Source organism: Trematomus bernacchii, unplaced genomic scaffold (assembly GCF_902827165.1).
Source record: "Trematomus bernacchii unplaced genomic scaffold, fTreBer1.1, whole genome shotgun sequence".
Lineage (NCBI taxonomy): Eukaryota > Metazoa > Chordata > Actinopteri > Perciformes > Nototheniidae > Trematomus > Trematomus bernacchii.
Window position 1 is genome coordinate 301,872 of NW_022987641.1, and position 24,580 is coordinate 326,451.

Sequence of the window (24,580 nt, forward strand, 5' to 3'; positions counted from 1 at the left end):
CTAGCTCCGCCACATTAAGCTGTGTTACGCCTCAGTGCTTTCTGCTGCTGCTGGTCATGTGGGGACAGCTACAGCCAACAGGAACATCCATCTCACACTCTGTCCCACAGGTCCTGAAAATATGTGAATTTGAAGGGGGAAAGATTGGACCATTCTTTCTTTTTTAATTGTTAATAGTTTGTGCCATAATAGAAATCCCAGAACGTATTGATTAACATTCCTAACCACAATACTTTGTTTTAATTTGTTGTAACTTACTTTATGCTTCTGAGTGTGTATGTGTACACAATGTTGTATTTGTATGACAATCTGAGGAAAATATCCACAACTTAATATTCAGGATTGGTTTATTTTTTTACAAGACGTGCAACAATCATGAAATACTTTTGCTCGTACGACAACTCGTCCCCTTAATGTTAACAAAGTGCAAAATAACGCAAAGAATGTATTTGAAATATTCATAGAAAACGATATGGCACAATACAAATGTCACTCATAGCCGTACAAGAATAACTGACATTTGAAACTGGAAGAAAGCATTCTGACGCATGTTCAAACCCTAATAATTCAACTTCATATACAGTGGGAACATGATATTTATCATTATACATGTCATGGAGTTTTCCCCAGCGACTTTGGACCTTGTACCTACAGTAATAACAGCTTACTGATTTCCAATGGGGCTTATGATGATTTACATGGTACAAAAGAGACATTGAACAGAGCAGAGGGCAGCCTGTGGAAAAATCACGAGTTGTTCCAAGATAGTTTTATATCCTGCAATTTCCTTATGTGATTGCAGCCAAAGCAGGCTGCTGTCAGGATCACTTATAAAGTACATTTATCAAATAAAATATGGCTGACTAGTACTCTGCATAGCCCAGAGATGAAAGGAAAGAGTGTGTGTGAGTATAGACAGTATGTAAAGCATACATAGCTAAATGTACATCCAATGATTGGTAACAAAACTGATCAGCATGCAGCTGAATAAAGAAGGGGAAGACAAAGCGAAAAACAGTTTGCTTCCTCCAGATGTGCAAGCTTATCTACATTGAAAACTATTCAGGAAAACGAACTGAAAATGTTGAGTTCTAAACAAAAATGACATGTTTACGTTTCTTCCAGTGTAGATTTCACAGTAGTCTTATAATACATTTACAGTTCATCCCATTGTGGCATTTCTGTTCCATGCTGAAGTCATCACAGGCTACTCCACTGAGGTCTGAACACCCCATGATTTAAATGTTTAACACAGTGTCTGTTTTGTTTGGATGAATACTGATATCTGAAATAATGATTTTATTCCTTCTTGAGTCTTAGTCCTCTCTGGAAACATAATCAGGACAAAACAAAAGTTCATATTTCACTTTATCTTGGTCATACAAACACAAATCTATTCACAATGTGTTTTTTTTTAAGTTCCTTCTAGGCCTCTCTCCTCTCAGGGAAGATGTTCAGCCCCAGCTCCACCAGCGCCCCCAGTAACATGGTCCACAGCGGGATACACACAAACGTCAGCTTCACGTCGGCCAGCTTCTCCAGCTTGGCGCACAGCGTCAGGCAGAAGCCCAGCTTCAGCAGCATGGCCGTCAGGTACCAGGCCCGCAGGCGCAGGTCGGGGGAGCCGTTGCGGGGGTCGTACCCGGGCTTGCAGCGGCCCGCCATCTTTATGGCAAGCATGAGGATGAGGATGCCATCAAATACCCAGACCGGGAGGAAGATGATGAACCAGTTCCACTGCACCTGGAGGGAAGAGAGGGAAAAGATCAAGTCGGTGACATCATCCAGGTTCATTCCCTATCTATGTCAGTGTGCCAGGTCCAATTGTAGCTGAAGTGGAAAGATATGAATACTGACGATGATATGAGATAGAACAACAAAACCCACTCTAACTGAAACTGCAAAAAGAGGAGACTTTTTATTAATAGAATAATAACCTTACCTTCCCGTCCAGTTTCAGTACCAGCATGATGAGGAAGACCAGGGTAAAGACCCAGGTCAATAGAACCCTCTGAGCCAGAGACATCTCACTGCCTGGACACCGAGAAGGAAACAGACAGACAATAATAATGATCAACGTTTGCTCTATACATGCAGTATTTTTGCAACAATAACGACGTATAAGAATAGACAGCCATGTTGGACTTGCTATTCATGGCTATTTCAAATGTACTATTGTCAACCACATCAAACAACATGTACCTAATAATAGCTATATCTAATTATACAATAATGATGTTCATTGATCCTTAGTTAGCTTACAAATGACAGCTAGCTTTTATAGCCCAATAGCATTAAGCTAACCGGTTGTTGTTTTATTTAAGACAACGTCTGACTTACTTCAGCGTGTATCTACATCGGTAGCCGGGATTGTCGTCTTCCTGTAGGGCAGACACAAAAACTCATAACGTTTCTGATAATAATTCACATATTTATCAACAGACGTGCACGTTAACTGCAGCAGACGGAGGGATTTTTGGGTCCGTTATCTGTGTTTGTCCCGCCCATCCTGGAAGCCAATTGGTCCTGGTTCCGTTACGTCACGTTTGTTTCACGTCCATTATTCTGAAGTCCAACCGTAATTATTTTTGAAAAGGCGCAAATTCGTTGTTATATTTCCTGTAGTGAGTTTAACGGCCACGAGAGGCTGGTAGAGTTCTTTCTATTTAATTTTGAGTTTGTGTATATATGCGGTTTTCACTATCACTACATAAAACAGCGATATTTTGCTGAGGTATTTGGTTGCTTTGTGGTTAATTTGCTCGTTGCAGTGGCATGTTAGCCCGTTTTTCTACATTCTTGTCTTCGCTTATCGCCTGCGGCGGTTTAAAATGTAATGGCGCGTGTACACAGTGGTTTACGGGCAGGAGCTGAAGTTGTATTTTTACAGTGAGAGGCTGAAAGGAAAAAGCTAATGCTTCAAACATCGCGGAGCAGAGTCTGAGCATCTCTTCCAGACAAGTGGACCAGGCTGGATAGCAAAGTGTAGTAATACATTATAGTTTGTGTCTTTGCGGGGACTCGGAGCTGTCTGAAAGGTAAGACTGAGCGGCTGCATGTTGTGTTAGGAAACCATTAATCAGGCTTCAGTATTGTCCAGCTGTGTGAGCTCTTTGTGCCGCCGGTAGCATAACGCTAGCTAGCCAGGCTGAAGCTAGCAGCAGGAGAAGATATAAGACTGTCTGAAAACACCGTGTCTGCATCTACACAGAGCTAGCTACAACATTAGCTGCCTTTTAGAATAATTCATGGCGATGCAGAAACATGTCCTTTTTAGGAGTGAATACACAGTGTAACGTTGCTTTGGTGTTACGTTACTTAAAGACTGTAACGTTACTGACTATAACGTTAATTGACACTCATGTACTTAAAACCATTATATTTAGCCTCACCTAATCTCCACTTAAATTCTACTAAAGCTGCAACGTATGTGTTCATAAAACAACATGAATGAGGATATGTACTGCCTCTGTTAAACACTGTATTGGGTTCTTTCAAGGTAATCCTCTGAGGTCACTGCTAAAACTATTCCAAACATTGAGTGGTAGGAATATGCCTTACAACGAATCAACCACCAGGCTGTAAGAACTTGCATCCTTGCATTTTGCAAAAATCCTCAATCTTTAAAGTGTTTGGGTATTTTTTCATTGCTCATTGGATGTTAAAAGTCCTATTTATACTTTATTTCATTAGATGTTGTCCCACCCGTGTGCCTCCACATCTGCTCTTCTCTACTCTTGTATTCTATTTTATAGCCTGTGTTGGTTTTCTCCGCCTCTCCTGTGTCCCTGGGGAATCGGTGAAAGTTTCTCAGTTTGGCAGGTCATCTGATTATCCAACATGATTTGCCATGCAGCCAGCCTGTCTGATGCAGTCTGCCTAACGCTGTCATCACTCACCCAGATTTTCCACCGCAGTCATAATTTGACCCCTAAAATAACCTTCCATTCCGGCAGAGTCCTGTACGCAAACATTGATGTTTGTTGCTTTGTAACAATGAGACAACCCTTATTTAAAGTGGACCTATCATGCTATATTTGAATAATATAGTGTAGGACCATACCTATATAAGGCATATTTATACTTTTTCTTTTCAAAATACCAAACAGATCATGCATTTTAGCCATGCCTCATTTCGCTCAATTTGCACTTTTTTTTTAACTCTACTCTGACGTCAGGACAGTGTTCAAATCTGGATCAGTTTTTATCAGATCCGTTGCAGCCCCTTTTTTAGAGATTTGGGTATGTAGGAAAATAGAGAGGGTTGTGTTTTCTGACACTTGGTGAGTTCCCTGGAACACCGGGGACACATATTCATGTATAAAAGACGTGCATTTTGCATGATAGGTTTCCTTTAAAGGGGACCTATCATGCTATATTTAAATGATATATTGTAGGGCCATACCTATATAAGGTATATTTATGTTTCTGTTTTCGAAATACCAAACAGATCATGCATTTTAGCCATGCCTCATTTCGCTCTGTGTTGTTTGCTGTCTACGTGTCTGATTTTGTGAGCTGCAGCTGACCACGCCCCCCTGCAGGAGAGGGGAGCCGCTCTGATCAGCTGCTGGGCTGTCAGAAGAGGGGGAGAAAAAGAGATCTCCGTCCTCCGTGTTTTATTATAGCCTATATAGAGTCGTTATTCATTTGTTTTAAAGCTCAATAAATAACAAAGAAGACCTTTGACCGGCACTTTTCTAATTTTGTCCGGAAGATTTAAACTTTAACGGACATCTTGACCGGCGAAAGAAACTGAAACTGAAACTCTGCCGCACGGTCCCCTCGTTCCTTGGAAGAGGCGGAGAGGTGGGTGTTTGTCATCTGCTGGTGGACTAACCGGAGAGAATTACAGTGCTTGCCTCGATGGGGAGGGATTGCATTGAATTAAAGCAGCAGAAGGAGCAAACGCTTGCCTCGGGGAGGGAGAAAGAAAGCCACAGCGGAGAATAAACAGAAGGGTAACCATGGTAACCAAGTCTTCTTCGCTGCTTTTGTGGCAGACTACAGCGCCACTTACAGGCCTGGCATATGTACTACAGCGTCTCCAGCGCTTTCGAGCGGCAATGGCCGGCCGTGGCCCAACCCCACATTCCCCTGATAGGTGGAGAGTTGGCCCAATAGCCGTAGAGCCACTTTCCTGACGTCAGTAAAGTGTTCAAATCTGGATCAGTTTTTATCAGATCCGTTGCAGCCCCTTTTTTAGAGATTTGGGTATGGAGGAAAATAGAGAGGGTTGTGTTTTCTGACACTTGGTGAGTTCCCTGGAACACCGGGGACACGTATTCATGTATAAAAGACGTACAAAAGTGCATTTTGCATGATAGGTCCCCTTTAATTTATGCTGAATCCTTTGGGAACCACATGTATTTTACGCAACTTTATTCCAGGACACGTTTATAATGTCAGATCATTCAGGTGTCATATTCCTTGAGCAAAGATCTTCAGTATAGTTCAGTAGCAAACAGCAGGAAGCTGTGTTTTCACTTTGCAAACAGGCAGTGTGTTTGTTACTGGTTGGAAGATGAGCGCTAAAATCATTGTTGGTCCATATTGCGTGTTTAGAAGAGCGGCAGTGTGTTACACCCAGAGGACGTCTTACAGGATTCCTGGAACACTCCTGACATGCACCTGCATGAACACACACTTAAAGACTACACAGTCTTTGAGGCATTGATTGAAGGATTGATAGTTAGGCCAGTAGTACTTGTCAGTCACCGTGTGTGTGTTCGTGTAACTCTAGCATCTATACACCCAGACTGCTGTCTATTGTCTGACCAGCGTGTTCTCTTTGTCTGCCTCTTTGTTTTACACTTTTTCTCGTTATTGACTCTCACACACTCTTCAGTCTGTCTCTGTGACGATGATGCTGTGTATTGTGCTGCTTCAATCTGCCTGCAGGGCTGGTTACATCATTAGCTGCAATGTAGTTACATCACAACTCTAGACTGCCATATCATCTTTATGTTTCATCAACTGCAGACTGGCCTGCAGCGCAGCGATACACCTCGCAGACATACAGCCATTGCAGTAAAGAGCAGCAAGGTCAGAGGGTTCACTCTGCAGTAGAGGGACACATTATGTTAATGATAAAGAGGAAAGTGTTAAGGCCCTGACACACCAGGCAGTCACCAGAGAACTCGCCGACACCGACAGTTCCATCGACGAGTTCTCCTGCGTCTTGGCCGTGTGTCGCACTGGAAATCACCGCAAAGACTTCAGCCGAGCACGTACGAATTGCGCATGCGTGAGTGGCAATAACTCTCCTTACCAGCAGGCGGCGGTCGTGTGTATTCGTCATTCAAAATAGGCAACAACCGGAAGACAGAGAAGAAGAACAGACCGATATAAACAAACAAATAGCGTGTGCGTTCCATTTTCACTCTCGTCCATCGAAAACATGTTTTAGAATATAAAAATACATGAATGATGAAATGAGCACATAAAGTGCAGACATACTATAAAATCACAGTTAATAGACCTGCATCTGATGATCGCAGTGTTCTGGCGGGTGTGTAGTTTATTGAGTCAGCAATGTAATAATGGCCACTTCTTGCTAAATTTACGATGAGATGAAAAACCGGACTTGACCAAACAAATCACGGAGCTCTCAGCAGAGGACAGCCGGGGACGCTCCCGCCGATATCAGAGATGTTTGATGTCTTTAAGTATCACCTGCTGGTGTTTAGCTGCTGTCCTGTGCCTTAAATCGTTTGTTTACGTCCCTCACTTCCGTTTCGCTTCTCATTTGCTATTCTTGGCCCGATAGCTTGTGTCCGACCGTGAAAGGCCAAATAAGGCGTGTCACGGCCGAGGGTTCGGGACACACCAAATTGACTTTGGGCGACAAGGAACGCGTTGTTGCCAGACAACCCAAGACGGCCGATATCGGCCTGGTGTGTAGGGGCCTTTAGGATGAGCCATTGCTGCTCAGGATGGGGATTCTACAGCAGGTGCATGTTGACTCTGGACCCTATCAGGCTTCTGTTAAATGCTGCAATGTGTTTTGATGAAGCCAATCATTTGTATTATTTTATGGAAATAGGCCTTTTTTACAGAACACATTTAGCCAGGAAAGAGGAAATGGGAACGGTGTGAATCATACCATTAATAATGAGGGAATTGCTTCTGATTAGTGTGCATGCTGGCTCAGTGATGTAGCTTTGCTCTCCTGCACACTTGAATAGAACCGAGCATGGTCAATGGTATTAGTCACACCTGTGTGAATAATTATGGTGTAATTTGTCCCGCCCTATCAAGTGTAATGAAGCTCACAGGAACGTGACCAATATGTCAATCAAACGCAGTCTGTCCACGCCAACCCACAGCCTGATCTAATCAGCAGAATAATTCCAATCACCTGTGCAGGCCTTTAAGTCTTTGAACTAAAGGGGCGTTGATGAGAGTAAAACATTCCAAATCAGCCATCGGGTTTTCCCTCAAAGTTTTCTTTTTTTAAGATGATATCAACCACCATCAATACAACTTGAATGTTGTATGCATTGAAACCACAAAGCTATCTGAATGTAAACCCCTCTGCCTTGTTGCAGTTCTGTTTTGATGAGTACCATTCATCCGTCTTCCTTTCACAATACTAATGAAGGTCAATGCAGACATTCATCATTTAGTTTGTGTACTGGCAGTACATTTTTATTGATTTGATATGACTGCAAAGAAAAGGACAGCATGTGTGTGTTGGGGTTTGCATGCTGAAAAAGCTAATCATTCAGAAGGGTAACCTACTCCTGCATGTGTTACTAAAGGGTCATTTGATTGCCTACATTTATATTGAAATGTTGTTGTCTCCTATGAAATGTGAGTTGAACAACTTGATGTTACTGTAGGGTCATGCTGAGGAATACTTTCAGCTGAAAGAATCTTTAACTGAGACATGTTGCATGTTCTTCCCTGGAGTGGAAGTTTTAAAACAGATTCAAGTGTAATATTTATAATGCTAAGCGCAAAGTGCTCCTTATGTCTGACGAAATGAGACTATAGACGATATGTATATTTGTTGAGTTGTCAGACAGAAACTTTATTTGTAGAAGATCTATGATCTATAGACACATTTAGCTAGATTTTTTATCTTAAATAGGCTGTCACCAGTGTTTCCGCCAGGGGGGCGTCTTGCCGTCATTTGACGGCCTTATTCAACTCGGAACGCCCTGAACTCGAACCGAGTGCGTCCCAAAAAAAAGAGTTTTTATCGCTTGAAAAGAAAAAAGTACAAGGACATCCCTCTGTTGGAGGGGCAAAGGAGCCTGGTGGGATTCTTTTCGGAGTATTGAAGATCGTTTCCCCGACATCGGCCTCTTTTCAGCTTTTCTTATCTTGGACCCACGGTGCCTGCCACAGGACAACACGGAACGTGCGCGATTTGGACACGATGAGCGGTGGAGCACGCGCGTGAACTGCGAGCGCCGGAGCCTAGCAGTGGCGAAACTGAGGCTCCGTGGTAAACTGTGGTAAAAAGAGCCGGCTCTTCTTTTTAGTGAGCCGAGCCTAATGATCCGGCTCACTAAGAAGAGCCATAATTCCCATCACTAACGTAAAGAGATATTGTCTATAAGGGACGGCTCAATTCAAAATTCAAGTCACCCCCCCTCTCAGCCCTGGTCTGGCGGAAACACTGGCTGTCACAAAGTTAGAAATAAGGCCTTATGTAGAGGGTATTACAAGATGCCTTATTAATGAAACGATCAATGCTCTAGCTGATCAGATGGATTTGTGGCAGGTCAGAAATGTCGGTCGGCTGTCTTGTGGAGAGTCAAGATCCGATTCAGCCCATGTCTGCTGTGAAAACCTTGGTTGTAAACTGTAGTGAGCTTGATTTAATATAATTGGAGTTGGATGTTGTGGCTATATGATCGCCATATGATAAAGCCCTGTATAGGTCAAGCGTAGTGTCATTTTGTGTTACTTGAGCTGTCAGGGATTCTCCCTACATGATGGAAAACATGATCCCTATCTGCGACCATTTCACACACACTCTCAGAATCCCCTGACACCCTTGACCCTTCATCGCCGATTGAACAGCGTCAAATTTCCTGTAGGCATGCAAACAAACACACACTTACTTAAACACACACTCGTGCCCCCCCTGGCCCGGCTCAGAGATGTAACCTGCACCCGTCATGAAATATTGAGCAGCCCGAGAGAGAGGGAGCAGCTCGTGTTACACATCACGAGTTACCAAACTCATGAAGGAGGTCTACTCTTGTGCTCAGGCTTTCATTAAACATCCCCGGAGGAAACATTACACTAATAGAAGAGCAGCAAACACAAGAAAGATAATCTGCCCTTTTCTGACATCTTCCTATTCTCTGATGTTCAGTAGAGTTGGACTGTCTGACTGCCATGTTCTGCTTACTCAGTCAACAAGCTAAAGTCATTTGTTTTCTTCACAATTTAATGTATTTTGCTGTGGCTGACTTGTTGCCTTGACAGCTACGCTTTTAAGCAGATTGTGACACATTTTCACAGTCAAACAATTATAAATGTGTATTTATAAAGCCCAATATCATAAATTACACACTTGTCACCCTTGCAGCGTACAAGGTAAAACTCTTAAAAATACCCACCATTAACAGAAAAAAATGTAAGAAACCTTTGGGTGAGCAACAGAGGAGGGATCCCTCTCCTAGGACGGACAGACATGCAAAAGATGTTGTGTATTAAAAAAGATAATACATTTACAACATAGACAATCAATAATGTGACGTATATTTAAAAAAGGATTCGGTTGGAAGTCAAAAACCAAGTGCCACCAAAACATAATCACAGCTATCTGAGCCTTCCCCAGTCTCCATATAGAGAGCAAATAAAGCCTGTTACATGAACCCTCGCCCTAAACCTAACATCAAAGTTCATCCAGTTGAAAAAGCTCTGCTGCAGCAGATGGAGGGATTAAGGAGTGTATTCAGCTGCACATCACAAGGTTTAGGAAACACACACTCCACTGCTCTGCTAATCTTACATCCACAGAAAACATATCATACTTTTATGGTATCATTCTGACCATGGAGCTTTAAAAGGTCATACAAGTCTATGCTTGATTAAGAGGTGGCGCTTCAAAGCTTTTTATTCCTTTATCAAATAAGAAATCTAGTAGCAAATCCTCTATAATTCTCTTCTCTTTATCTGACATTTGGGGGAAAAACCTAATCTCTGTCTAGTCCGTTTCTGTATCTTTACCTTTTACCCTACCTGTCCACCTCTTGCTCTGAGGAATAATTGTGAAGTGAATGCATGATGTGATCAGTCACCTGACAGATCTTGACACTTAAAGTCATTTACATTTTTAATGATGTGGCTTTTTGCTGGAACAATACAACTTGTTTTCCTCAGGAGCTTATAAGCATAATATCATATTTGTTTTAAAAGAAAAAGTAATTTCTTCTGACATTAGTGAAGGCTCTGACCTTAAGAGTTAAGAGAAAAAACAAGTGTGCGTGTAAGAATCAAAGAGAGAGAGAGGGTTGGAGGTTGCATAACTAATAATATTACATGACAACCATTATAAATCACACACATGACTCACACATACACAGCCACTTTTTATTAGACACACTTAAAACACACCACACTTTTTAAGCTGTAGCGATTGTTTCCGTGTAGTTGCTCGGAAAAGCCAATGGACACAGTTTAACATGGATATTTATTTGTAAAAAAAACACCTTGTAATTAATTTTCCAAATAAGCCAAAACGTTCATTTAATTCTTGTTCCATAAATAGTCAAGATCAGTTTTTACCAAAAATCTTAAACAGTTATACACTGCCATATAGTATTACTCTTTTCTTTTCTCTTAACGGCCCTCAAAGGCAGCACAAAGCCACATGCACAAACACACACAGCATTCACCCCACTCACTTTCAAACAGTGGCTATAAAAGACATATGGCTTATTACACTCAACCATTTCCTGCTCACACACAAAAACATATGCATCTAAACTTGTGACAAACACACACTGTCAGTGGCACAAAAGGAGTCCTCATAAACACTTGCCTACATAATACACACTGTGTGTGTATGTTTCTTTGGGAGCTTTGTAATAGGGTGCGTTTTGTAAATAAAGCTTCTTCTTTTTTTTTAAATAAAGTTTTCTGTTTGTAGCCTTAGTGTTATGAAAATAACTTGAAGAATAAATCAAATCAAGCACATTAAAACTTCTGAAGTATTTTTTTTTCGTAAGGAAATGTGGCCTCTAATCTAGGAGGTTCACAGGAAAACACCTAGAAATTCTATATATATTTTCTGGTCACAGGAGTCAAGGACCTTGGAAAGAAAACCAGCTGTGTGCATCTGTTGTCTGGGCCCTGTTCCCTAAATACCCTTAAGCAAACCTCAGTGTATTCTGGGAACACTGGGAGGGTGTGGTTTTGGAGAAAGAAGTGTGTTGGGATATAACTCACCCTGCCTATTGCTTCTTGTTATTTTCTCCAGGATAAATAATAACACAGTTTACAGCTAATCCTGTGTGTGAAATTGGGCAATGGTATGAGTCTGTGTGTGTTTCTCCGAGTGTGAACCAGCGCTGGTTTCCCACTGAGGTAATGATGAGGGGATTTGGAGGCTTTGAACAGGGAGGCTCCGTCTGTGTTTTCTTATCGCTGCCTCTGCATGGGGATTGTCTTTGAGAGTTCAAAACAGTAACCATGGCTGTTTGTGGAAATGCTCTAATGATGGGTTGTTGTTTGTCTGCCGGGATAAACGTCTTGTTTTCTCTCTCTGGTCATGCTTCTGATTGGTGTGCTGCGCACTCTGATACGTCGTCAAAGCAGGAGTTGTTACGAATTGTACAGTAGCTCCACAGTAATTGGACACCAAGGTTTTGTGGGGACATGCACAGTACTGTCTAAAATAAGTGCACATGTTTCTTCCTACAAAGTGATTTGAACTTCTTGGATTGAGTTTTATGCAGAATGTACCTCCTCTGGTATGTTAGCAAGACAACACAAGTGATCAATTCTGTTTATTTCAATGTATTTGATCAAAGAGCAGAATAGTTTGTGTCTCTGTTAGAGCAGTCAAAATGTGTATTTACCTTCCTTCTTCCTTTCACTTTCTTTGTCCAATTTCCTTTTTCTACCACTGCCTCTATTACCTCTCTACCCCAGACTGTCCACTTAAGTTTTAATATGAAGGCCATTATTGACACTGTAAACCCATTAGCTCATGTAGCTACTGCACATAAAAAAGCACAAACCGGCATGCTTCTTCTTTATAGCCTTGTCTTTTAAGTTCACTGCCTTTCTTAAATTGTCTGTATGTTGTAATAGCAAAAAGCATGTGTACGATATGTCAGGAATGGTGTGGCTCAGCAGTGTAAGATGGAGGGAGGAGTGATGGTCGTTATCCACAACAGCAAGCAAGAGTCTTTCTTCCTGTTGCTAAAAATGTCTCCTTCTGGGGCAGAAATGCACACGCGCGCACAACTACACACGCATCTCTGCAGCATGCATGCAGGAACAGGGTTTTTTGGAGTGTTGTGCATTAGTCAGCTGGTAGTTTCGTGTGTGTGTGGTAGCTAATACTAGCAGACTTCTGTGCTTAGCGTACAAACACACTCGGCTCTGAGCAGAACATTTCCTGCTTCACATTCTCACATTTTTGACACACTGAGCCCGCTCTCTGTCCTTGCGGCACACAAGGTCTTTGACACACTGGCACTAATACTTCCCAGTTTGTTTGAAGTGGCACCTTTATCACGCTTATAAAAACATGAAGTGTTTCCACAGATAAGCCGTGGAGCCAATAAACGGTCCTGGAGTATGACTTCTCTCACGGGAAACTGTGTCACAGACTGTGGATGACAACAAATTTAACTCAGTAATTGCTTTAAAAATAAAATAGCAGCACTTCTAGGAAAAGCAATATTTGAGTGGAGAGGGTGACACAGATCTCAGTGGAGGAATTGACTGAGGCTGGCTGCACAAACAAGCCTTCACATGCAAGCAGGATGCTTCACTTCTTTAAGGTTGGATCTCTGAGTGGAAAACTTGTGAGTAAAAAGAGTCAAGCTATAAAAGCCATCATCAATTCTATCTACCCCTTAAAAAAGGAAGGAAACACTTATTTTTGCAATATTTTTATATGATTTAAAGGTCCCATGTCATGCTTTTCCGGTTATTACCCGTCCCCTTGTGTGTTATGAAGGTTTTTCTGCATGTAAACGGTCTGCAGTCACAAACCCTCAAAGTACACCCTGTAGCGAGTAAAACTCTAACACAGAAAAGACCTGTCTATGCTGCCCCAGAACGCCTCGTTGGAGATTTCTCTTTTGTGTGTGTGTGGTGTGTGTGTGTGTGTGTGTGTGTGTGTGTGTGTGTGTGTGTGTGTGTGTGTGTGTGTGTGTTTGTGTGTGTGTGTTGTGTGTGTGTGATGTGTGTGTGTGTGTGTGTGTGTGTGTGTGTGGTGTGTGTGTCGATGTGTGTGTGTGTTGTGTGTGTGTGTGTGTGAGTGTTGTTTGTGTGTGTGTGTGTGTAGTGTGATGTGTGGTAGGTGTGGATGGTGTGTGGTGTGTGTGTAAGGCTGTTGTTACGGACAGAGCGAGTGCATACACATTACTATACAGCGATGCTGTATGAGAAACCAATGTGAGTTTGGAAAATTGCACAATATAAATCTATTCTAGTAGACCTCAACAATGGAATTATGATCAGTAGAAATGGCCATGACATGGGACCTTTAATAATATGTGTTGAAAGCTGCAGTCTCTGACCTCCAGCACCCCCACTTACAAAGCAGCACTTTGCACTTATGTAACAGAGACATAGAAAAGAGATACAAATGTATAGAAAAGCATAGGAGTAAGGCAGAGAAAGTGTTTTCTTCACTTAACCGTTCATTTCTATACGCATCACATCTCCTTCCACCTCCCCCTACAGAGAGACCATTTTAGTTTTGGTGTTTGAACCTAAATTTAGTTTGAGATAAAATAAGCTACATTAGTCCCTTTTTCTTTTTGAGTGTCAAATCCCATGTGAAGCATCTCCTGGTTCCCAAAAACCATAACCACCCAGCTCAGATCACCAGATGATACTGTCTCAGAGAGGACTTTTCACCGACTGTAACACTGACATATCTACATTTGACGATTCAATAAAGCACAAACAAATTGAAGTTGCAGCAGCCACAAATGATTCATTGTAATGAAACCCTAATAGGCTAATGCATTACATTACATGTCACTTGTTAGACGCTTTTATCCAAAGCGACTTACATACTCAATACTGTGGGCAATCCCCACAGGAGCACTTTGGGGTGAAGTGTCTTGCCCAGGGACACAACGACATGCTGACTGCAGTGGGGTTTGAACCTGTGACCCCCTGATCCGAACACCAACACACTAGTCCACTGCGCCACACGCCCCCCCCATAATGCACTCATGACATAAGACATTATGAATACACACAATATAAGCAATATTATCTACTTTCAGCGAGAGTACTGTACAGATGTTCTAGTGACGCCAGCTCAATGCAACAGTCCTGTGCTGTAACAACACGCTGGCAGGCTTTGGTTGTATGTTCTGTCAAAAGATATAAAGATATTTTGGTCTGGTAGTATAAGATTATAATTGAAATGTTAGTTTGGTACATATAATATTATAATTGCTCCCATATAAATGTGTAATTGCATTAGAACTTTGTTTATCCTCCAGGAATCGCATCCTATTGGTCTCCTTTTTGTAAAGATAAAAAAATAATATACATGTTACATGAGGGAACAGGGAAAGCTGACATATTCAGCCGCAACATACTTACCTTAACACACACTTAATACTCTTGTGTTTCTGTGGTTCAGATGCTTCAATGCAACGCCAGCTCTTCATTTGAACTGTGTGTGTTTGAGCCTCTCTTTCCAACCAGTCACTCACACACCCAAACTGCTGCCAAGGGATTAACAGACATTACCAACATTTCCCAGAATTCATGGGGGTGTGTGCTTGTTTGTGAGAAGGTTGTGATTCAGTGGCAGCAACCAGGTCTCACCACCACCAACACTGAGGTCAACGACTAGGTAGACTATTTGTTTGTAAGATGGGTGTAAACAGAGACAAGAGGGCTTATTACTAATGTGTTTTACGTAGGAAGAAAATCAAAGTGTGTGTGTGTCTTCCCCCCCGCTCTCTCCTTCGTCAGTGTTAGGACACACCTTCCTGCCAGGTATATAGACTCAGTGCTCTCTCTCTCCTCATTACTCACACTGCTCTCTCTCTTGCTGTGTGTGTGTGTGTGTTTCAGTCTAAGATGCCCTAGGCGGGGAGAAGGGAAATGTAAATGGCTTCCAAAGTAAAAGATGCCGTGGTGTGGTACCAGAAAAAGGTAAGAGGCTGCACATTTCTTACATTTGCACTCTGGCATGCATGTCATAAAAGAAAGTAAACGCTATACTAATGTTTATGCTAGTTTTTCAAGTTTTAATTCTTACACTTTTGCAGCAAATGTTCTTTTAAATATTGTAACTGATTCCATCTAGGCTTCAGGAAATGCAGAGTCACTATAGAGAGCCTGGCTTCATGTTGGATGGTCCACAAATCATTCATAAACTGGTGTGTTTGCTTACGGATGTACAGATGTGCGTTGATAAGAAAAACCTAGAGAGGAGAGGCTGCTCTTTCTGTCTCCACGTTAAACAAAACATCCTTTTTTTTTAAAGCATTTCAATGTAGTAAACAAAGCTTGTTTAAAGAGTTGCAATGGCAAAACAGAAGTATGCAAAATAAATGAAATGTTTTAGTTAATTCTACTTTGTCAAGACCTAAATAGACTCTTGTAGTATAGAGTTGTAAATGGTAATATCTTTTATCTAAAGTCATCTTTAGAATTTAAAAAGAAAGTGACACCAAATCTGAACCTGGCCCCAGATCTGTTAAAAATAATTGTATAGTGCAAATTGGATCAGATATGACTACATTCTAAGTTTCTAAATCCATGAATGGACAATGTGATGCTCTCAGAGTGTATCCTCACTATTTAAGAAGTGCTGAGTGATTAACTAAATGATATTTAGAAGCACCAGACATAAACCTTGCTCTCAAACAAGAACAAAAGGAGTTTGCTTCATGTAACTAATGTTAACAACTGTATTGCACCTGGAGGCAAATGTATGATAACTCCATAACATGAATTATTCCAAACAAGTTATACTGAACGGGACATTTTACAGTTCCAAAGTTAAGTATTCTCGGGTAGATAAACTATTATCAAAATACTAAATGACCTCAAACATATGGATGTATATGCACCACCCTAATATCAAGTTATCCCTCTGTGGCACATTAAAGAAGCAGAGCTAAACCTTTGTTAATATTTCTCACGTAAAAGTGATTATAATTAGGTGTGCCGACTCTCTCTGATGCACAGTGTTTTGGCGACGGCCTCCTCGGTGGCACGGTGAGAATCAGCCCGGTTTAGTGTGTCTTCTTGTTCCATGGTCTCAGATATCAGATCCTCTGCTGGACTCCAGCGCTGCTCCCCCTGCAGCTCTCAGCTTACACCCCCCGTCTGTCTGTCCTCACTGACCTGTCTGTCTGTCATCTGTCTGTCTCTTCTGCTCGCCTGTCTGCCTGTTGTTATTCCTCCACTGATTTCCTGTCTTTATATTGATTTCTGTCTGCTTTCTTCTTCTTTTTTGTCTTTCATCTGTCTGTCTGTCTGTCTGTCTCTCTGTCTGTCTGTCTGTCTCTCTGCCTGTGTGTCTGTCTCTCTGTCTGTGTGTCTGTCTCTCTGTCTGTGTGTCTGTCTTTCTGTCTGTGTGTCTGTCTCTCTGTCTGTGTGTCTGTCTCTCTGTCTCTCTGCCTGTGTGTCTGTCTCTCTGTCTGTGTGTCTGTCTCTCTGCCTGTGTGTCTGTCTCTCTGTCTGTGTGTCTGTCTTTCTGTCTGTGTGTCTGTCTCTCTGTCTGTGTGTCTGTCTCTCTGTCTCTCTGCCTGTGTGTCTGTCTCTCTGTCTGTGTGTCTGTCTCTCTGTCTCTCTGCCTGTGTGTCTGTCTCTCTGTCTGTGTGTCTGTCTTTCTGTCTGTGTGTGTCTCTGTCTCTCTGTCTGTGTGTCTGTCTCTCTGCCTGTGTGTCTGTCTCTCTGTCTGTGTGTCTGTCTTTCTGTCTCTCTGTCTGTGTGTCTGTCTTTCTGTCTGTGTGTGTCTCTGTCTCTCTGCCTGTGTGTCTCTGTCTCTCTGTCTGTGTGTCTGTCTCTCTGTCTGTGTGTCTGTCTCTCTGTCTCTCTGTCTGTGTGTCTGTCTCTCTGTCTGTGTGTCTGTCTCTCTGTCTCTCTGTCTGTGTGTCTGTCTTTCTGTCTGTGTGTGTCTCTGTCTCTCTGTCTGTGTGTCTGTCTCTCTGTCTGTGTGTCTGTCTCTCTGTCTGTGTGTCTGTCTCTCTGTCCGTGTGTGTGTCGGTCTCTCTGTCTGTGTGTCTGTCTCTCTGCCTGTGTGTCTGTCTCTCTGTCTGTGTGTCTGTCTCTCTGCCTGTGTGTCTGTCTCTCTGCCTGTGTGTCTGTCTCTCTGCCTGTGTGTCTGTCTTTCTGTCTGTGTGTGTGTCTCTCTGTCTGTGTGTCTGTCTCTGTGTGTCTGTCTGTCTGTGTGTCTCTCTGTCTGTCTGTGTGTCTGTCTCTCTGTCTGTGTGTCTGTCTGTCTGCCTGTCTGTCTCTCTGTCTGTGTGTCTCTGTCTGTGTGTCTGTGTGTCTGTCTGTCTGTGTGTCTCTCTGTCTGTATGTCTGTCTGTGTGTCTGTCTGTCTGTGTGTCTCTCTGTCTGTCTCTCTGTCTGTCTGCCTGTGTGTCTGTCTGTCTGTGTGTCTGTCTCTCTGTCTGTGTGTCTGTCTCTCTGCCTGTGTGTCTGTCTCTCTGCCTGTGTGTCTGTCTTTCTGTCTGTGTGTGTGTCTGTCTCTCTGTCTGTGTGTGTGTCTGTCTCTCTGTCTGTGTGTCTGTCTCTCTGCCTGTGTGTCTGTCTCTCTGTCTGTGTGTCTGTCTCTCTGCCTGTGTGTCTGTCTTTCTGTCTGTGTGTGTGTCTCTCTGTCTGTGTGTGTGTCTCTCTGTCTGTCTCTCTGTCTGTGTGTCTGTCTGTCTGTGTGTCTCTCTGTCTGTCTGTGTGTCTGTCTCTCTGTCTGTGTGTCTGTCTGTCTGCCTGTCTGTCTCTCTGTCTGTGTGTCTCTGTCTGTGTGTCTGTCTGTCTGTCTCTCTGTCTGTCTGCCTGTGTGTCTGTCTGTCTGTGTGTCTCTCTGTCTGTCTCTCTGTCTGTGTGTCTGTGTGTCTGTCTGTCTGTGTGTCTCTCTGTCTGTCTGTCTCTCTGTCTGTGTGTCTGTCTGTGTGTCTGTGTGTCTCTATGTCTGTCTGTCTGTATGTCTGTCTGTGTGTCTGTCTCTCTGTCTGTCTGTCTGCCTGTCTGTCTCTCTGTCTGTGTGTCTGTCTCTGTCTGTGTGTCTGTCTCTCTGTCTGTGTGTCTGTCTGTCTGTGTGTCTCTCTGTCTCTCTGTCTGTATGTCTGTCTGTGTGTCTCTCTGCCTGTCTGTCTGTCTGTGTGTCTCTGTATGTCTGTCTCTCTGTCTGTCTGTGTGTCTGTCTGTCTGTCTGTGATCTCCTGCTTGCACCTGGCTGACGTCAACATGAGCTTTCACTGGAATCAGATCACACTGAAAAATGACTCATATGAGACTTTAATTAAAGGTGGAAACTCTTAAACACTGCTTTCTGCGTGATATCAATTGAAAAAAGTGTGTTTCCCAGCTTTGCTTCATTATTTTGGATCTTAAATTAATTGCAGGCAACGGTAAAGGCGGAAACCACTTTTTGAAATCTACAGAACTATAAGACTTTACTAAGGTTCTGGATTACAAACGGGTAATTAATGTTTTTTCCATAATTTAAGTAGAAACTTGAAAAAAAACAGGTGACGACAAGCGCTGAGTCATGAATGAAAGAAAGCCTTCTTAAGTCGCAGATCACACTTGTCTGACTGTCCTCAGGACTTAAAAAAACAAAACTCTGAAGTCTCAAGACAAGTCTTTCTGTTCCCCTTAGCTGCCATAATGTAAAGGAAATAAAACAAATTGACTTGTTTGTGTTGGGCATCATACATTTATTTTATTTTATGTTTGGATTCCCAGGACAAACACCTGAAATCGAGCCAAATGAACAAACTCTGCCCTCAGAAGAGGATTGAGATGTGTAAATTGTTAAATAAGACTGTGGCTCCCCACAAGCTCACATGGTGGAAAAACCTGTTGTGTTTTATAGCCTTGACTTGTCTGTGTTGTGGTGAAATTCTGATCAGGAGAACCCTCCGGTGACACCGCAAATATGGAGGGAATTTATTTTGTCGTGTTAACGCAGTATATGACATGTAGAAAACTCAACAACAGAGACAGTGCACATTAACATTAATAACCATTTCTGTAAATGGACCAAGAGGCTAGATATTTGGGTGATAAAAAACCTTTGAATCAGCCATTGTATAAGTTGAATCACATGCCAGCTAAGTTATTTCTTAAAAAAATTAACTACAAGAAAAAGCATAAAATTCATGAGTTTGAAGGAGTTTTATTTGCATTGTCAGTCAGAAAGGTAAAGGACCCTCACCCCTTCACACTCTAGGATGGCTCGGTGTATTCCTGCGTCATGTCTGCAGACAGGCTGCATATAGACTCAGTCATGTGTTCTCACTGTCATGCCATCTCACAGTGAGGATGCATGCAGCCATGTTACAGCACCACACACACACTTTGTTTTTTATAACTGTCTGAGCTTAAGAAGTTGCACCGTCATAAATCAGCTTATAGCTTATTTGTGTGGTGGCTCTAAGGCTTTTTTAAAGACATGTATATCCTTGGTATGTGGGTGAGATCTGTGGAGGTTAAGGACCTTACAGTCTCACACAGAGTAAGTCTCAGTGTGAAGAGTTTATTTATGGAGGACATGTCACATGACTAGAGAAGAGGAGACATCACAGGAATGATCAAGTAGCTTCAGAAGTTATTTATATACTATATTGGTAGTTATGTACTGTATGCTTAAAGTGAATGGACCGGTTGTGATAATGCGACCACAGTTGGTATAGGTTTAGCATCTAGACTCTCTTTCTGACAGCCTTACACAGGGCTGAGGTCAATTCAGATGGATTTGCTGTCGTCTTCCTGCTACAAATATTTCTCCTTAGTCAATTTTAAAAATGGTCAGTCTGATTTATAGCTGAAAGATGAGTTAATAATTGATAAATCAGACAGATAATCATTTTATTGTTTAAGTAGTTTTTTAGGCCACGTTTTCATTGTTTCAAGCCTTTATGATATGAGGGCTTGGTGCATTGCTTTGTCTTATGTGATGGTAAACTAAATATCTTATCTTATTATATTTTGGGCTGTGGATCAAACCTTAAAACATTTTCTAAAATGTGAGAAAAGGATGGTGGAAATGTGTGGTTCTTGGCAGATGAATTGATAGTGAAAATAAACAGTCATTAGGTGCAGCCCTGCCCTCCTCATCATCATCAACACATACAGGACATTTACAGAGTGAGTGGAGAGATTTTTCAATCTGTCAACACACACATACTTGCTGAGCTAAAAATAGACCGTACACACACTCCAGCTACTCTGTGCGTTGCCATGGACACACATGAAAACACAGCAGAAGGTTAATCTGCACGCCACAAGCAGCTGTCTGACCCCAAGTCCTTTTTAATTGTTCTTTCCCCTTCATCTTTTTCAGTTGTTGAATCTTATTTGGGGTTTTGTGTTCACTCAAATATTACTTTCGCTTTTTATTCTGTGAAGAAATCACTTTTTTATGACATTTTTGATTGAAATTCTCAATGTGAGTAAGTAGGTCAGTTTGCTTTATGGCCTCGTCTATGTATTACATTCTGGGGATTCTTTGGCTATCTATTTATTAGTTATAGTTCATTATTTATTGAAGGAAAATAAAAATAATCCGGTAGTTGAACCCTTACTTTAAACCAGGGGTGTCAAACTCAAGGCCCGTGTCCCAAATCCGGCCCGCGACCTCATTTCATGTGGCCCGCAAGAGCTTGCAAAGAATATGATGTACAATAGGTGTAATTGTTGAATATTTGCTTTCAATTATTTGCCCTAGACTTTTGCTTTCAGACGTACTTAATTATGAAGTTATTACAGGAACTGTTAGTAATCCAATGCAGAGCCAATAATGTAATATAATACATTATTTAATATATATTATATATTTATATATATATATATATATATATATATATATATATATATATATATATATATATATAGAGAGAGAGGCGAAGTCCCGCCCTTCTACTTCCGCCGCCCCATGGGACCTTATTTTGGAAAAATTATGTATTGAAGTCAATGGGGAGAGAAAGATTATCTTTCGATCCCGTTTGAATTACACATATGATGTTTGTCAATCTTAAAAAATCATTTCCATGTCAAAAAAGTCACAATTTGTCGTAAAACTGTTGAAATATAAGACTATGAAAAATACGCAATAAGTGATGTCATTAACGTTACACATTACACACCTTGTAAAGCCGGTCCGTTCCACATGCTGGCTCTTACCGACTAACTCCCCTTGTGTGTATGTACAGCTCTCAACATGCCCAGACTTGTAGTGATTTTCACCTCTTTTAATACTTTTCGCCTTATTCTGAAAGAAAGAGGTGAAATGTGCTAACGTGCTAACGTGATGGCCGTCTTGGTGTGTGGTGACGTGTGTGAGACCAGAGATGTAGTTCATTGAGCGTTTCACACAAAACAAATTGTTACTTCACAGTTTTACGACACATTTAAAAAAAAATTGACATTATCTTATCTTTTAAATTGACAAACATATGTGTAATTCGTGGCACAATTCAAACGGGATCGAAAGATAATCTTTCTCTCGCCATTGACTTCAATACATAATTTGTCCACCGGAAGGGGAGGGACTTCGCCTCTCTATAGAGAAGCCAAGAATGTGCAAATCTGTCATCAAGGCAAAAGGGGGCTAATTTGAAGAATCTAAAATATAAATAATATTCTGGATTTTTTAACACTTTTTTTGTTAACTAGATCATTCCATATGTGTTCTTTTATAGTTTTGATGTCTTTAGTATTAATCTACAATGTAGAAAATTATTAAAATAAATAAAAACCTTCGAATGAGAAGGTGTGTCCAAACTTTTGACTGGTACTGTATATTTATAAAGATACAACCGGCCCTTTGAGTGTAACCATAATGCTGATGTGGCCCGCGATGAAATTGAGTTTGACAGCCCTGCTTTAAACTATGCAATTAATTTTAAACAGATTCAGGATTTTTTGTCTAGCATTATATTTTGTATCATTCATTAAATCCTTGAAAATGTTCCATTTATTGCACACACCAGTCCAAAGTGTCCTTGTACCAGCAGCCACCACACCTCGTCATGTACTCAGGCAGCCACCACACCCCCTCATGTACTCAGGTGATTCCCACAACCAGGCGAGGCCTTTCCCATCACAACCTGATCAACAGCGGAGAATACCATGTTTACAATCTGAAGGAAGTAGTGAGAAGTAAGACGTATAGTTTATTGGAACATAAAATAGATTTAGTTGATTAGTTTAACGTTGCCACGACCTTAAGTACAAAAAGGAAGGGGGCTTGACAGTGTTATTTATCCATTCATATTGTTTTACGATCCTAATACAAATTTAATGTCCATTTAAAAAGATTAAAAAACCCATTTGGGGTCACAGCAGGTTTTATAATTTCTCTCAGCTGGATTGTGAGGTCTATACGAAGCTGGAACATTTACAAAAAAAAACAACACTTCCAAATCCAACATAACAAAAAAAGCTAATCCTCATTAAGTGAAACTCCTACCAGCTAAATTAAGCTATTGTGTGCAATGCAAAAATACTCAGAAACAAGCAGTACTGTCATTAGAACCTTTTTGAAGCAATTCTCGAGTCCCGTTTCTATCCACCGGATAAAAGCAAGTCTAATATTTTCCGTGCTTTTATCAGTCTCTGTCACCACAAAATCCAGAGGGAACCATCTGGATCTTTAGCAGATAGCACCTCCATTGTCACAACAGATATACCCTCAGTCAGCCAATTCTGAGCAGGACAGTGTTCTTTTTTTCTTCTTTTTTTTTTACAGCTTTTCCCCCAAAAATGCACCTGCTGCCGCTGGAATCCAGGCTGAGAGACAGAACCACACAATGCAGCTGTGAAACAGAAACAATGAGCTGTGTAGAGCTGAAGGGAGCTGCAGAGCTAGTCGATAATTGTCTGTGGCTCTGTCCCTACACCTTCCTCATCACAATGTCATTATAAAATATTGATTAGAGCAGCTTTTAAATCAACAATCAAGGCTGAGCATGCTCCTCGACTATCTGATCATTTGTTTTGTGGTAACTTGAAACTACAATCTCAGCTAGTCTGTAAAAACAGTTAGACACTAGAACTAACTGATGAACACTGCTGACTAATTATTGACAGCTCGTGTGTTAATGTGTGAAAGCGTATGATTGTCTACTGCAGACACACACAAGCCTCCTCTTACTAGCAGCAACACCCCCTACAGTGCAGAGGCAGTTGTTATATAATTGTGTTGCTTCGCCAACATAATCCCCCTCTCTTTCCCTCCATGGATCATCCCTCCATCCGTCGCCATGGTGACCCCAGCATTGCCACAGCGGCACATTTGGCCTCATCATCTTCCCTTCTGGTGCACCCTCGAGCTTGATTTGGTTGTCAAAATCTGCAAAGTTTGTGATTTTTCTTAGGGAAAAGTGTGGGCCAATTCCCAAAAAGTGAGGATATTTTTATCCCTGGCAGTCCCTAAAGTTAAATTACAGGGAATCTAAATGCCAAACTAAATGGCCACTGGACAGAGGAACTGTTTTGTTGCCTAAGAACTCAGTTTATTTTGAGTAGGGTTGATCATGCAGATAGTGATGTAATCTGCAGTATGTGTGGGGATAAGAGGATTTCTAGCACTCTAAATCCACTCTGTGTGTGTGTGTGTGTGTGTGTGTGTGTGTGTGTGTGTGTGTGTGTGTGTGTGTGTGTGTGTGTGTGTGTGTGTGTGTGTGTGTGTGTGTGTGTGTGTGTGTGTGTGTGTGTGTGTGTGTGTGTGTGTGTGTGTGTGTGTGGTGTGTGTGTGTGTGTGTGTGTGTGTGTGTGTGTGTGTGTGTGTGTGTGTGTGTGTGTGTGTGTGTGTGTGTGTGTGTGTGTGTGTGTGTCCGTGTCCTCCCTCTTTCATCTTACTGCTGTGTAGGGCTGCACGATTTGGGGAAATAATGTAATTGAGATTTTTCTGACAGATATTGCAATTCGATTTGCGATATTTGTTTTTAAGCGACCCAACGGAAGTTTATTGTAAAATGCGGCCATATCTCCGGCTAGGAAGGTTGTATCAACGTGCTCCCGTCTCTATGGGCTCAGAACAGTCTCATAATACACACATGCACACAGAAGGATTCACACTTGTATTTCCGGATCCACACTTGTGTTTTTCAATGCACACACAAATGTGTTCCGTTTCATATACATGTAAATAAAATCCAAATACAGAAAAAAGTTTTACATATGTATTTTTTGATCCTCACATATTTGTTTTCCGTTTAAAACC

At 41.6% G+C, this 24,580-nt stretch overlaps 2 protein-coding genes across 4 annotated transcripts in view; one reads left to right on the top strand and one right to left on the bottom strand.

The window, feature by feature from the left end:
* Positions 1-329: 329 nt before the first annotated feature.
* LOC117484933 (transmembrane protein 60-like) lies at positions 330-2,523 on the bottom strand. The gene is made up of 3 exons (XM_034133428.1): positions 2,341-2,523; positions 1,943-2,034; positions 330-1,743 (listed from the first exon to the last, which is right to left on the bottom strand). The coding sequence occupies exons 2-3, from the start codon at positions 2,024-2,026 to the stop codon at positions 1,426-1,428; spliced, it is 402 nt and encodes a 133-aa protein (XP_033989319.1). The 5' UTR covers positions 2,027-2,034; positions 2,341-2,523; the 3' UTR covers positions 330-1,425.
* Positions 2,524-2,702: 179 nt separating this feature from the next.
* The window catches only part of LOC117484932 (putative homeodomain transcription factor 2), a 43,353-nt gene continuing 21,475 nt past the window's right edge, over positions 2,703-24,580 (top strand). The window contains exons 1-2 of one of the 3 annotated variants that reach the window (XM_034133425.1): positions 2,703-3,038; positions 15,250-15,330. In XM_034133425.1, coding sequence (XP_033989316.1) covers positions 15,305-15,330 — 26 coding nt within the window. In that variant the 5' untranslated portion in view covers positions 2,703-3,038; positions 15,250-15,304. The remainder of the gene's footprint in view (positions 3,039-15,249; positions 15,331-24,580) is intronic. The other 2 variants (XM_034133426.1, XM_034133427.1) reach the window with 2 other exon arrangements.